Here is a 15,132-nt window from a genome sequence, read left to right as displayed (position 1 = left end):
ATGCTCTTTTAATATATGAACTTTCAATGATCTCTACTTACTTGTATTCCTTTATTTTTTATAGTTTTTAAAGGCCTCCTATTTCTGAAGATGGCCAATCCTACCTCTTAGTCTGTCTTAATCTGGGATCTCCGCTGAATCTAGTCCACCATAGATGACACTTCTGAGATTTGACAGACCAGTGTCATAGCTTCCAGCATCCCAGCAACCCACTAATTGCCCTAGTACAGCAAACTGACAGACAGGTGCTGAACTGATAGGAGCAAATAATAAACAAGCAGGCAATAATACACCTAAGCTATAAAATAATTGGCAATATGCAAATCATTACAACACAATGTACTGACAGATAAGTGTACCTCCAACAGCAAAGCAAGCATTCAATTACCATGGTGCAGGTCCCATCTGAGGCCCAGGGCAAAGTGGCAGTATGGGGCACTGGGTGCATGCTGGTGCTTCACACAAGAAGATCAAAGATGGCACCAATATGTATTATAGCTCAACATCCAGAAAACAAAAATTCTCACTACTGGATCAATAAGAAACATAATGATAGATGGTGAAAAGATTGAAACTGTCAATGACTTCATCTTATTTGGATCTACAATCAACACTGGACTGAGATCACTGAGGCACAAGGCCAAATCTCTTATATTCTTTTCTGATACTCTGTTTCTTAAGAAATATGACATCCTTCAGAGACCTGGGGATCTGGCTATTTGAGTTACATTTTTCATGTTTGTAGTATACCCCAAATCTTGGTTCTTGAGGAAACCCTAGATTTTCCTTAAAAATTGCTAAAAGGATTCTTAAGACACAAAATATGAAGATTCCAATGATTTCTCAAAAGTCTAGAGACCAAGGTACCCCTTATTCAGGCTATGGTCTTCTCAATTGCTTGCTATGCATCTGAGAGTTGGACAATGACTAAGGGTGACAGAAAAGAATTAATGTCTTTGAGCTGTGGTCCTAGAAAATAGTATTGAGCATACCATGAACTGCCAAGAGAACAAACAGATCTATCCAGGAGAGAGTGAAACCATGTTGCTCCCTAGAGGCAAGGATGTTGAGGCTCCATCTCACGTACTTTGTTCATGTTGCCAGAAGGGACATCATGCTTGGAAGAGTGGAATACAGCACAGGAGAAGACCCTGGATGAGAGGGATTGACTCAGTGAATGGGGTAGTGGGAGTATGTCAGAGTCAGTGAGATTGGCTCAGGATAGGGCAGAGTTCAATGTCATTGTTCATAGGGTAGCTGTAAGTCATAGTTAACTCAACAGCATATAACAATAACAATCAACACCCTGGCCACCAGCAGTCAGGAGATGAGTAGACATATTGCATTGGCAAAGTCTGCAGTTGAGTGAGAAGCACTGATGTCATTTTGAGGACCAAGCATGCCTGATTGAGGCTATGGTCTTTTCAATCACTTGCTAAGCATATGAGAACTGGACAATGAATAAGGATGACAGAAGAAGAGTTGATGTCTTTGAGCTGTGGTGTTGGAGAGAAAAAGTGAATATCCCATGGACTGCCAAAAGAATAAATAGCTTTGTCTTGGAAAGAGTAGAGTCAGAGTGTACCTTGGAGGGAAATATTACAAAGCTTTGTATCACATACTATGAGCATATTGTTAGGAGGGGCTATTCTCTGGAGAGGGACATCACGCTTGGAAAGGTGGAGGGCTGGTGAAAGAGAGGAAGATCTCAATCAGATGGACTGACATGGTTGCAGAAATAGGCTCACATGTATCAGAGATAATGATGAAGGCACAGGATAGGGCAGGGTTCAGACCTGTTGTTTATAGGGTTGCTATTAGCTGTACTCTACTTAACAACACCTAACAACAATAACTATTGTGTTGGTGCAAACTGTTACATGTTGGACTGTCAACCACTGGTTGGTGGTTTGAATCTCTTAGTTGATCCAGAGTTATGGCCTAGGAAACCCAATGGTATTGGAAGTGACCATGAGTTGGAATTGACTTAATGGCAGTGGGTTTGGTTTCAATACTTACTTTTAAGATGATTTCTTCAAAGATGAACTGACATTTAATCAATCCTGGATGGGACATGCTATTACCTATTTCAGGGGTATTGTGAGGACAGCAAATGCCTCATTTAAAGAGACAGAACTTCCAGAACATCTCTCTCATTCTCTCCAATCCAGTTTAGACATCAAATGAAGAAAGCAAATGTGGGCAAGGACTTAGCCTTTGAAAAAAATTACCATTTTAGTAAATACAGAGTTTCTACAAGTCTTAAAGGATGTCTCAGCCAACTAGTTCTTCAAAAATAGCTTTGTTGTCAGGAGGTAGAATCTCAGTATTGTTGGATTAATCTGAGGTTTTCATGGGAAGTTCAGGTTGAAATAGTTGCAAATGTATGTGTTATAGTAGGTAGCTATCTGTTACGGATTTTATTGTGTCCTCCAAAAACATATATTGACGTCCTAAGCTCTGTTACCACTTTGAGGTTACACCAAGGTAGGGTGGCCTGTAATACAATCTGAACAGTGTCTTTATAAAAAAAGGAGTGGAGAGACACAGAGAGGCAGATTAAGGAAGGCCATGTAAAAATAGAACTATAGATAAGAAAAATGTGGGGATTTCCAAATCTGGCAGAGACAAGGAAGAAATTTTATCTAGAGATTTCAGTGAAGGCAAGGCTCTCCCAACACCTTGAATTTGAACTTCCGGAATTGAAAGAAAACATTTCAAAGATTCCAAGATATCAGGTTTTGTACACATTGTTGTGGCAGCCCCGGGATAGTAAGATATGGTCCTTTAGAAATCTGTCAGGGGAAATGGAGCTTTCCAAGACAGGAGGAAGTTAAGGTCATCACGTGGACAAAACTGTAAAGAGGAAGGTTGTAAACTTGTCAAGGCTGAGCTGTTTCCTCTGAGGTCCCTAACGTGTGAGATGGCATGGCTTTGTATGAGGGTGAAGGGAAGTGACAGCATCTGGGACAAGGACCTTTTTAAACTCATTGCTTTCAAGCCAATTTTGACTCAAGAAGGTTCCATGTATACAGAGAAGGTAACCATATGGTTTTCAAGCCTGTGATCTTTTGGAAGTAGATTTGCAGGCCTGTCTTCTGAGGCATCTTTGTCTGGGTGGGTGTGAATCGCCAACTTTCTGGCAAGTATTTAAGTGTTTAAACTTTAGCACTACTCAGGGCCTTACATTTCTTGTTAACATTGTGTTGTTGTAGACCATGGAGTTGGAATCGACCCATAGCTGATCCTCCCATGGGTCTTCTGAAGCAGTTAATCACGTGGGAGGAGAATGGCCATCCTCCTGCAGAGAATCTGCTGGCCTTAAACTATGTGCCTTCAGGATTTTTCTTCAAATAATGGCAAGATGCAGGGAGATGATGGTAACTTTTGGCTTGGCTACTTCTTTAGAAAATAAAGTTCGGTAATTGTTTCAAATGCCATAGTCCAGCTCCCGGTCTATATCGTTCATGGTGACTTGAGTCATGTAGAATAATCTAGCCTTTCCTGAGCCCATTTATATACACAGACAACACACTCTGCTTTGAGAACATGATTATCACTGAATTGAGCAGTTTTCTCTTGAGTGAGGGTGTACTGAAATTTATATTTGGATAGTTATTGTTGTTAAGTGCCATCGAGTCATAGGCGACTCATAGTGACCCTATGAATGAAAGACCTGAACACTTGTATAACTTTCATCCTTTCTACTGGTTCATAGGGTTTCTGAAGGCAAGCCATTTAGGAAGTGGATACCACTCCTGTTTCCAAGCTTGTTTCAGTCGGGGAACTCCACCAAACACTGTCCACCATGGGTAAACATTATCACAACTTTTAAAAAGAACTTTGGGAGTTACACTGTTAACCCCAAAACTATGCCTCTCTGGTTTTGGACCCACCAATGACTCTGAGGGACAAAGATGGACAATCTCCTGCTGTACAATTGTCACTGACTATGCAAAGGCATTTAACTGTGTGGATCATAACAAACTGTGGCTGACTTTGAGAAGAATGGGAATCCCAGAACACTTTATGCTCATGTGAAACCTATACTTGGACCAGGAGGCAGGTTGTCAGAACAGAGCAGAGAAACACTGCATGGTTCAGGATCAGGAAAAGTGCACGTCAGGGATGCATCCTATCTCCATACCTTTTCAATCTACATGTGGAACAGATTATTTGGGAGATTGGACTTTATGAGGAGGAATGTGGCATCAATACTGGAGGAATATTCAACAAGTTGCATTATGCAGATGATACACCTTTCTTGATGACTTTGAGAAGGACCTACGGTGTTTCCTGCAGAAGGTTAAGGACTGAAGCCTTCAACATGGATTGAAGCTTAACATCAGGAAAACAAAGATTCTCACCAGTGGGCCGATTGGCAGCATCATGATAGAATAGAAAAGAGATTGAGGTTGTTAACAGCTTCAGCTTGCTTGGTTTCACAGTCAACAGTCTTGGTACCAGCAGTGAAGAAATTAAAAGACAAATGGCATTGGGAAAGTCTACTGTCAGGGATCTCCAGTATACTGAAATGATGTCAGTCTAGAGACTAAGGTGTGCCTGATTCAAGCCATGGTCTTTGCAATTATTTGCTATGCATCAGAGAGCTGGACAATGACTAAGGATGATAGAAAAAGAACTAATACTTTTGAGTTGTGGTGCTGGAGAGAAGTATTAAACTTACCACGGACTTCTTAGAGAACAAACATGTCTGTCCTGGAGAGGTTGAAACCTGGCTGATCCCTGGAGGTAAAGATTTTGAAGCCCTGTCTACATATTTTGGGCATGTTGCCAGGAGGGACCAGTCCTTGGAGAAGGACATCATGTTTGGAAGGGTGGAGGGACAGCGCAAGAAGGGAAGCCCCTGGATGAGATGGATTGACTCAATGACTGGGGTAATGGAAGTAGGCGTGGCAGGAGACAATGGCCCAAGACAGCAAAGTTCAGACCTGTGGTACTTAGGGTTGCACATAACACAACAAAGACAATAAATTAAAGCCTCAAAGACCAAGAGGAGGGTCAGCTATGAGTTGGCTCCAACTTGACAGTGAGTTTGAATTTTGGTCATTTTGTTGTTAGAGGACTCACTTCTGTGTGGTTAACTATGAAGACAGAAAGTGTATGAGAAATTTTCTAAAGTGTGGCCTTCTCAAAGAGAGGAGTGTAATCCCAGCGTGAACTGGCAGAGTCTCATGTTGTCTACGAGCTCCTAACACATAAGAAAATGGGGACGGTGAGGCTGCCTTTGGGTTCAGGAGGAGGGCTGCATTCTTGACCCAGCACAGAGGGATTTTCTAAATTCCTGCAGTAACTCAGGGTGCTGTTTGTCCTATCCCAAAAAAGACAGGGCAGCACCCTCTCCCTCTGCTGAATGTGGAGCTAGTCCAAGCTTGAGCAGGGCATGCGGCTGCCTGTGTTTCTGTATTGCTGCCATTTGTCAGCCAGATGACAGCTGTCACTGGTCTCTGGAATATCTTCTCGGAGGGGATAACAATACTGCAAGTTTTCCCAGGTCACAAAAATGTTCTTGGGCCAAGTATTTGGACCTCTGTAAGACATGGTCTTTCTTGAGAGCTCTCTCTCTGCTCCTGAAAAACCAGTTTTTTTTGAAAAACCATTTCTCTCCCTCATGCCTCTGAAGTAGACTGTCTCCACAGGCTCACACTCAGGGGTTCCTGGAGGGTGTTCATTGAGGGGGGCTGGGTGGGGTCTCTGGATGGCTGGGGAGGCACCCCTTGCCCAAAGGGGATGGTAGTTCCATGTTACTCCCCCTAGAATGTAAAGACCCTAGTTTCCAGCTCTCCAACTTTTAAAGAAATATTAGTTTATGTAAAACATCAAGTTTTAAATATCTGCAGCTATTCATTTTCCCTTTATATTTTTAAAATAACGTGCAGGTAAAACTGAAGTTCTGGGAACTGCTGTGTCCCTGGCACACTGTCATGCCAGGTTGCCATTCTGTTGTAAAGATGAAGAAACAGGTAGCTGGGTAATACTGCTGAGTGCCAAGTCATGAGTCTCTGAAAGAGGCTTCCTGGCCCTTCTCTCCCTCTCCACGTGAGGGTGTTTGGAGAGTGTATGTCAGCTTGGAACAAATCAGAGTGGTGGTTCCCAGGCGTGGTAAGAGCTGTAAAAGTGCTGATAGCAGCTGATGACAGAGTTAAGAGGCAATTAGATTACAATTAGCTGAATGCCAGCTCCAGGGGTGTCTGTAGGTGTGCTCTGGCTCTTCTGTGATGTGTCTGTTGTTGTCATACACTGTTAAGTCAGAACTGACCCATAGCTGACCCTCCTGTGGGTGGGTTTTCAGAGACAGTGAATCACACAGGAGGAGATTGCCCACATCCTCCTGCAGAGCAATTGGTGGTGCTCAACCGTGTGCCTTTGGGATTACAGCACAGCTTCTTGCTAGGCCACCTGAGCTCCCAGACTACCAGAGTTCAGGACAAAATAAATCTGTTCCATGAGGTTTCAAAGGCTGTAAATCCTTATGGAAGCAAACGGCCATATTGTGGGTTTGAACCTCCAACTTTCCAGTCAGCAGCACAGTGCTTTCACCACGATGCTACCAGTACTTTCTCCTCAGTTCAGTTTCTTTCTCTTCCTTCAGTTCTGACTCTTTTCGGTAAGAAGTTGGTGGTAAAGATGAGTGGGCAGAACTGACTTAAAGCTTAGCAGAGAAGGATGTGGCTGGCATAAAAGAAATCAAAGAGGTGATGAAATGTGGCTGGATCTGGAAGGGTGTAGAGAAGCCGGGGACTCTGCCACACTGAGAAGCTGCTAGGGACCACAGAGGAAAAGAATTGAGGTTTCTGACTTAACCATCAAGTATAAAAGGAAAAGGACTGAGAGGTCAGGAAAATTTGAAGTCGAGGAACCACCCTAATGCCTGAAAAACCTCAAGTTGGGACATCATTCTAAAACTTTGCCTCAGCCATTCATCACAGCCTAACAAGACATGGATTATTATCCATTCTAAAGCATGTACACACAGTGCGGTGAATATCTCTTCACATAGTTACAGGAAATTACTTTCCAGCAGATGCTTTGCTCAGATCAGCATGCATCTTCCTCCCCAGTTCTTGGGCTCAGAGGAAGTCAGCACATTGCACAATTATCCCCACAGGGGAATGAGAGGGTAAGGAATAGGAGAGGGGGAGGCAGGGGCTTTAATAGTTATTAACTCATGATATTAAGCTGAATGGTAACTTTGCTGTATCATCTCCTCTAACTTCTGTTGGGTACTAGGGCATGAGAGGTGTGGGTGAAAAGAACAGAATATGATTCATTAACAACTGCGCCCCTACTTTTCTTACCCACACACAAAAGGAAGGCATGGCAAGAAAGGCATGGAGAGTGGTCTGCATTCTGGAACCTGAAAAGAAGAGCGCAAAGGGAAAGAATTGTCTGATCTAATGGGTTAAATGGAACTCCAGATATCTTGAACTCCTGCAGAGATGACTCTACAGTCAAAGTTACTCCACTTAATATCTCCCCCCTCTGTTCATCCTGATTCCAAAGTTCTGAGTAATTTTAGGCATTTGTCTGGTGTGTCCACAGTGACACTAGGGGAGGAAATGAGTACCAAGAAATTGAATGGAGTCTAAGAGAACTGATGATCAGTAGTGGTTTGGCCTTTACTGGTCCTCCTAACGACGGGAAGATGCTGATGCTAGTGCAGTGTCCTAGAGCGGAAGGGGTTTCCATCTAAGTGCATGGACACTCCAAAGACAGGGGTGCACCTGAGCTTCTCTAACAGGAACTCTCAGCCTCTTCCATACCCATCCAGACCCAAGCTTGGGTCTAGGCTTTACATGGTAGCTCCTTTCCAAACCAAACTGAAAAAAAAAAAATCGGGAACTAAGGGCAATCTATTTCAAAAGAGAATATAGTTACAAAAAGGAGCTCTGGCGGTTGGATGGTTAACTGCTGAGCTGCTAAATGAAAGGCTGGCAGTTATATCCCAAACCTGAGCCATGGGAGGGAACTGGTGATCTACTCTTGCAAAGCAAACAAAGAAGCCTTAACATGTAGGGTTGCCACAAGTTGAAATTGATGGCACTCAATCACCTAATTACAAATTTCAGAGTGATCATGGGTGTTGCTGTTAGGTGCTGAGTATGACTCCTAGCGACCCCATGAGCAACAGACCTGAACTCTGTCCATCCTATCTGGTGTCATAACAATCTCTGACACACTTGAGCCCACTGCTGCAGTCACTGTGTCAATCCACTTGTTTGAGGTGACCATAATTATAGGAGTTAATTTTTGCCAGTAATTTGAGGGTATAGTCAGAGATTCTTTCCTTCAGAATTGTCCAGGTTTGCTGGCAATCATAAATGTCAGTATTGCTATAGTAATGCCTTTCAACTGAAATCAGAGGATATATTTCAAAAGATAAAGATATACTGTTACATGTAAGTTTACATACTAGAAGACAGTGAGTTAGGGTTTCAAAATTCTTTACGATAACAAAATAGAATACAGATTTAAAAAGTATTTCTTGGAAAATGTAAAACTAGAAAGTACCAAGCTTCAAAGCATGATGGCTTATACTTTTCACCTTTTTGAGGAAGATGAGCTGACGCTCCCAGTGCATTTTCAGATGCTGAAATAGGAGGAGACTGCTCAGCTTTTTCCTGAGGAGCAGCTGCTGGATTTGAACTGTTGGCAATCTAACTCCTTATCCACTAGGCCACTAGATCTCTTTCCTTCTCCATTATTAAGCATATTTATAAAAGCAAAAATTGCACACATGCCTACTAGCAAAACCACTGATCTCTGAACAGTAGATAAGTTCCAAGAATATGTTCTGAGGTTAAAGGTGAGAGCTAGTTTTCCAGGTCATAAATGGGAATGAATTAATTTCCCAGCTGAGCTCTCACTCGAAATGGTTTAGACACTCTACTTGCTTCTTTACTAGTACCATCAGGATTTACTGACAATTTTGAGGACATGAAAAGCTGTTTATGCCACATTTGAGAAGAAGGAATGAAAAGTTTCAATTGTCACAAAACTCTGATTATGAACCTTATCCCATTAATGAGAAGCCAAGCCCAGAGAGTTTAAGTAACGTGTCTACGGTCACACGGCCAGAGTCTGTCTAAAGAACCAAGATGTGACTATGAATCAAACAGTATCCATACTTTTCCCCACGATCTCCTATTTTTAAAGCATTTCTCTCTAATTGCTGTTCAGGTGGAACCTGCTCCCAGCTGACTCATCTCTGGATTTTCCACAGGAGATTTCCTATCTTTCTCTCTCTCAGGGCTGCTGTTGGGTTAAAGCTGCCAGAGAGGCACCAGCTTTGGGTTACAGCACAATCTCCTGTGCCACCAGAGTTCCCTTTAAAGAAGCCATGGCATTTTAACGAGACACACCTACAAACGTATGTAGACAAATTCCATGTGTTTACATAGGTATGTAATAAAAACGTGTATCATTCAAATGCTACAGTTTCCAAGAGCTAAACAGCAGCTTTTAAGTTTACTGATTATAGTTAGAGTTGGATATAAAAATGCTCACCTAGTACCTAGACTCTTTACCCTGTACAATCAGTAAAACGAACATGTTAAACACTAACTTTCCAGTGCCACAAAGGAGCATCTCTTTTGACATTTCTTCATGCAGGGTTGCAGGGTTTCCCAGAACATTTTACATTAAAGCTTGCATGAGAACTGCATTCTGTTCATCCAAGGGGAAAACAAAGAATAAAAACGGAAAAAACCTTTTTTCACACTTCCACTACTATCAGAGGGTTTGCTTAAGATGTGTTTTATCAAGGAAACCTCTATTAAGGAAGGGCCAATGTTTGATGCATTTTGGTTTAAGTATAATGAAGTTACAGATAGGCAGGTAGTAAGAGTCCAAGAAAATAATGGAAGAGACTGGGTTTCTGGGTTGTGCAAATGGTTAATGCATTCAGCTGCTAACTAAATGGCTGGAGCTTTAAATCTACTCAGAATAAAGGCCCGGCAATCTACTTCTGAAGAAAATAAGTCCCTGAAAACCCAATAAGGTAAGTTCACAAGGCCATCATGAAATGCAATTAACTCAAAAGCATAATAGTTTAATAGGGAGACACTCTAATGTGTTTAATTCTACCAGCCTCTTATTTATTATTTTTTTTAAATTTAGGTTGTTTATTTTTCATTTCAGTGAACATCTACAGAGATTTTGGGATTCCATTCATTCATTGTTGCACCCTTCTCCCCGCACAAACCCCTCCCCCCTCCCCCCCCATTTGCTCCTCTCCTTGAAAAGCAAAAGAAAAACTCCCTCATTGGTACACAATCCCCCCCACACCTCCCCAAACCCCACCCCCTACCCCCAAATATAATCCACTCTGCAACCCTCATTGCATACTCCTACGATAAAAATAATGCCCTAAAATATAACACTTTTAGACTATTCTCTCCCCCATAGACTTCAATGCGGTAAACATATTTCATCCAGTTTTTCTCAGTCTCTTATTTTTAATGCTTTTCATTTTTGGTTTTCATCTATACTCTAGTCTTGGCATCGGGACAGTCAAGTTTCAGTGTGCTGCTGTTTTCTCCAGGGTTTCATTTTTAGAATCAAAAGCTTAAGAAAGAACAAAGGGATTTTTGTCTTGTTCGATACTAGGAGTTCCTGATGATGGTTCTTATCAAAGATATTGCTTCTCAACTCTACAACTGTAGGATGCTCTGATCTGAGGTTTTCTGTTGATCCTATTCAATAAGGACATATTTACTACACATTAAAAAAAGTTCCTGAAGTTGGGCATACTAAATTTTAATTAGTCAATGAATCTAGAGTTAGTTCAAGCAGTTTGAAAGGTTCATGCAACTAGTAATTAATTCACTCAGTGCACAAATGCTTATTGAGCAATAACAATGAATAAGCAGTATTCTAAGAAATAAAGGTAAAATAGAAAAATAAACCAAATGATGCCATTATAGTTTGATATACCATTTATTTATTTAGTTATTAATATGGACAACCTATTATGCAACATTACAGATGCCTTTCAAAACCTGTAATAAAATATAGTCCACTATCCAGTCCAGAAGACAATAAACAAAAGCATTCCTAAAATGTGACATAAGCACTCACAATCGTCCCTTTCTAGGACATCATAGTGAACAGTCAAAAGGTTATTTAGTGCCACTGGGGCTTTGAGTTATAGCTGTATAGTCAAAAGTTCAATATGGATCACCCTACGGAGATGTGCAAAATCTCATGTTGGAGAGGAAAGAGCTTTGACATCTCCTTGGCAGTCAATTCAACTGTTCTGTAGTCATTCAATGTTGGAGGCAATCTTGCTTTTAAGCCAGTATTTGTCATATTTGGGCATGAGAAGAAGGCAGGTATATCATAGGGATATTCTGTTTCATTTACAAGGATGACTTCAAAGCTCTAAAACTCATTTGGTGGTAGTGGTGGCAGTGAAGAGCACACTATTTTTTTTACCAAGGGAGTCTTTTCCATATTGATGCTTAACTTTGTCACTCTTTCTTAAAGCCTTTAAGGTCTTCTGTAGTTCTCATTGGGAAAGTGGAGGTGTGAACACTAACACCTATTGGTAAGGGGTCATCCGCAGAATAAACTGGACTGGACACTATGGCTTTTATAACCTGCCTTCCTTTCTTCAGTTCTACACAGATTTATTTCTTATCTTTCTCATCCTGCTAGTTCTAATAGAAGATTTAAAAAGACTATGAAAGATGAAACGTCTTGCTTTAAAAGCTGAATGATGAAAAACAGCAAATAAATCCCTAATGAACTATACTCAATTTCCTTAGTTGGAAACAAGTGTCAACCTACTTTTAAAGACAAAGGTTTGACAATGCTAATTAAATGATGGAAGAAGTTCTGAGGTGAAAACAAACATATACCAGAATCTAAAAAAATCAAGATGCACTAAATCTAAATGTTTTCAACATCAAGCTACTGATGACAGCCCAATCAAATATGGAATAAAAAATATCTCAGAAAGTCTTGATAAAGTCTGTGGCAGTTTCAATAACCTACATAGTTAGGAAAAAGGAGAAATCATAAGGTAAAGAGTGAGAGCACTGGAATTTTATTTAACTCTAGGTACCATGGATTTGACATTAGTAGATAAAATTAATGAATGAGCAGACATACAGTTTTTGGTCATTGTGCTTCCCAAGCACCAAAAATGGAGCTATTTTTCTATTCAATTCCATCTTTAGTAAGCCAGACAGATTCTGCTGCATTCTGTTTTGTTTCTAAATTTATCAGTAGATAATTATGTGAGTTACCAAGTGTGAGGAGCAAGTCAGTATGTAGTATCAACTTTACTGTAGGACTAAAACATGCACGTTCTACTTAATGTAGCGCAAGTAACAGGAATACAGGAGAACAGTTATGGGTGCGACTTGGTTTTGACAAATTCATGTTTACACTAACTATGGGTTTAGAAATCTTATGGGCAGGTACCTACAGCAGTTCCTCAATTGGTACTGGAACATTACACGCATGCACAAAGTGATATGGTAGAGAATGAAGTGGAAGAGGCAGCTGGATGGAGGACGAAGGGGAAATCAAGATGGGATGAGGCCACATGTCCGCAGGGGCAGGTCTCAGCTTTCCACAGTGAGTCTCTGCTCTGTGAGAGAGGCCTGTTGGGCAACACTTTTGTTCTCATGACTGCGGAGCTTGGACACAACATCTAGGAAGGCCAAATCCTGTACTTCCTTGTGTAGAGACTCTGGAAGACAAAATTAAGAGATACATTTCTGTTGATATTTCAGTTTTACTTTACAATGTTATTTAAAACATATACTCAGATATGAGAGAGCTAATAAAATTAGGAACACTTCTAGAAAGAGAAGAGATACAAGAGTAGTTTAACAATGTCTTTTTTAGGGCAGTATTAGAATTTTTTTTTTTAAATGCAAGAATTGCTCTGGTGGTCTGGTGGTAAGGATTGTAACCTAAGACAGCTGCTCCATCAGAGAAAGATGGGCAATCTCTTCCCATGCGATTGGAAAATCCTGATGAAATGTGAGCTATGAGTCCATTCTGACTCAACAGCACATAAAAACAAGCCTCTCAGAGACGATAAGGATGGGACAGGACAGGGCAAAGTTCAGATCTGTTGTTCACAGGATTAGAATGAATCAGAGTCAATCTGACAGCATTTAGTTAGCCACAACAATGGAGCTCTGGAGGCCTAGTAGTAAGGGGTTGTTCTGCCAATCCAAAGGCAAGTGGTTCAAATCCACCAGCTGCTCCAAGGGAGAAAGATGGACAGTCTCATCCTGTGTGATTTACAGGCTCAGAAAACTTGTTGAAGGGTCAGATCTGAGTTGGTTCTGACTTGATAGCACATAACAACAAACACATACACAACACACATACACACACAGAATACACATAAACAAATATCTGTATCAATCACATAGGAGGAGCTTGTCCATCTTTCTCCCTTGGAGCAGTTGGTGTATTTGAACCATCTGCCTTTGGACTGGCAACACAACTCCTTAACACTAGGCTACCAGAACTCCCTATGGATGTACATGTGTATTTATAAGTTTTGTGCCAATGAGTTGGAACTGACTCAGCTCATCTCCAGTGGGTTTTCAGAGTCAGCAACTCATCCAGAAGGAAACTGCTCATCCTTCATCTGTGGAGCAGCAGGTCCAACTGCATGTTTTTGAGATTGCAGTGCAGTTACTCACTACTAGGCCAGCAGAGCTCCGTTTGCATGTGTGTGTGTGTGTGTGTGTATACATCAACACCCCCCCCCCATACACACATGCACATACAGAGTAAATCAGATGGCAAGTTCTGAAGTTTAAAGTTGATTAGAGAGCTATACGTAAAACACATATTGCTGTGTTGTCAAGCATGAAGTCTAACAACTCACAGGGGAAAAAAAAAATCTGTGCTCTATCCAAATTAATTTTATGGAAAATGTAACATTGACATGTTTCATCTTTTCAAGCTCAGGTCTTTCGTTCACAGGGTCACTATGAATTGTCTATGACTCGACGAAACCTAACAACAATAATAACGACAAAATAGAGAGAGGTACGTTGGCCTAGTGGACAGAAAGTTATGCTACCAAGTCCAAGGTGGGTGATTTTAATCTGCAGCCCTCAGGCCTGGTCTAAGTTGTTTTTGTCAAACATTCTCCTAAGTGGCATAGCACTGATCTGTGCATTGCTTTACAGAGGTAATTCATGGTTGCTGTGATGCTGAACACTGTGACACTGATGTGCCAAATACGATAATGGTTACCCATGGTGGACAGTGTTTGGTGGAGCTTCCTGATTAAAATAAGCTGGAAAGCAGGAGTGGAATCTACTTCCGAAATGGCTTGCCTCCGGAAACTCTATGAACAGTGCTCAGGCCTTTCATTCATAGGGTCACTATGAGTCGTCTATGACCCGAAGGCACCTAACAATAACAACAACAACGGGCTCCCTTTTGGGCTTCCTCTCTTTTTCTAGATTTCTTGTTCTATTTAATCCTAATTAAAGGGGAAGGGAATCTCAACTAAAGTTCGATTAAAGTCCTGTCTTAACAGGACTTTGAGAACTGCTATAGTGAAGACTGAACTGCTGGTGGGATAGCTCTGAATGAGCTGGTTCTGACTCGAGGGCCCATAGCAACAACATGGGGAAGATTCAAGTGCAGTAAATTTAATTCAATCCACAATCCTCAAATGGATCAGGGATTTTTTTTTTTTTAAAGAATGAGTTATAAGGGAGCTCTGGTGGCCTAGTGACATAGTTTGAATTCACCAGATTCTGAGCTGGTGAAGGTGGGGCAATCTCCTCCTTGACCAGTCAGATCTGATTTGACATTACACACACACACACACACACACACACACACGGATGAGTTATAAAACTAGGACGAAGTTTAAGTGATTTAATGTCTTTTCCTTAAGTCCATGATACAACTATTCCTTTATTCTTTTTACAGCAACTTCAGTCAAGTGGTAAGAGTGTCTAGCTTGACTGAGTGTGATTATTTTTTTAACATAAGCATATGTTGTTGTTGTTGTTATGTGCCGTCGAGTTGCCTGCGACTCATAGCGACCCTATGTACAACAGCCCTAAATTCCGCTCTGTCCTGTGCCAATCGCACTGTCTCTGACACTCCCATCTC

The 15,132-nt window shown here is 41.2% G+C and overlaps 1 protein-coding gene across 6 annotated transcripts in view; it reads right to left on the bottom strand.

Annotated features, from left to right (window-relative positions):
• Nucleotides 1-11,909: 11,909 nt before the first annotated feature.
• RAP1GDS1 (RAP1, GTP-GDP dissociation stimulator 1) overlaps nucleotides 11,910-15,132 on the bottom strand; it is a 202,532-nt gene continuing 199,309 nt past the window's right edge. For 5 of the 6 annotated variants that reach the window (XM_006893072.1, XM_006893075.1, XM_006893077.1 and 2 more), the window contains one exon: nucleotides 11,910-12,721. In XM_006893072.1, the coding sequence (XP_006893134.1) occupies nucleotides 12,594-12,721 (128 nt within the window). In that variant the 3' untranslated portion in view covers nucleotides 11,910-12,593. The remainder of the gene's footprint in view (nucleotides 12,722-15,132) is intronic. The other variant, XM_006893074.1, reaches the window with a different exon arrangement.

Source organism: Elephantulus edwardii, unplaced genomic scaffold (assembly GCF_000299155.1).
Source record: "Elephantulus edwardii isolate Elephantulus edwardi_28Jun2011 unplaced genomic scaffold, EleEdw1.0 scaffold00122, whole genome shotgun sequence".
NCBI classification, from domain to species: Eukaryota; Metazoa; Chordata; class Mammalia; order Macroscelidea; family Macroscelididae; genus Elephantulus; species Elephantulus edwardii.
The sequence above is the reverse complement of the archived record's forward strand: the minus strand, read 5'-3'. Positions and strand labels throughout refer to the sequence as shown.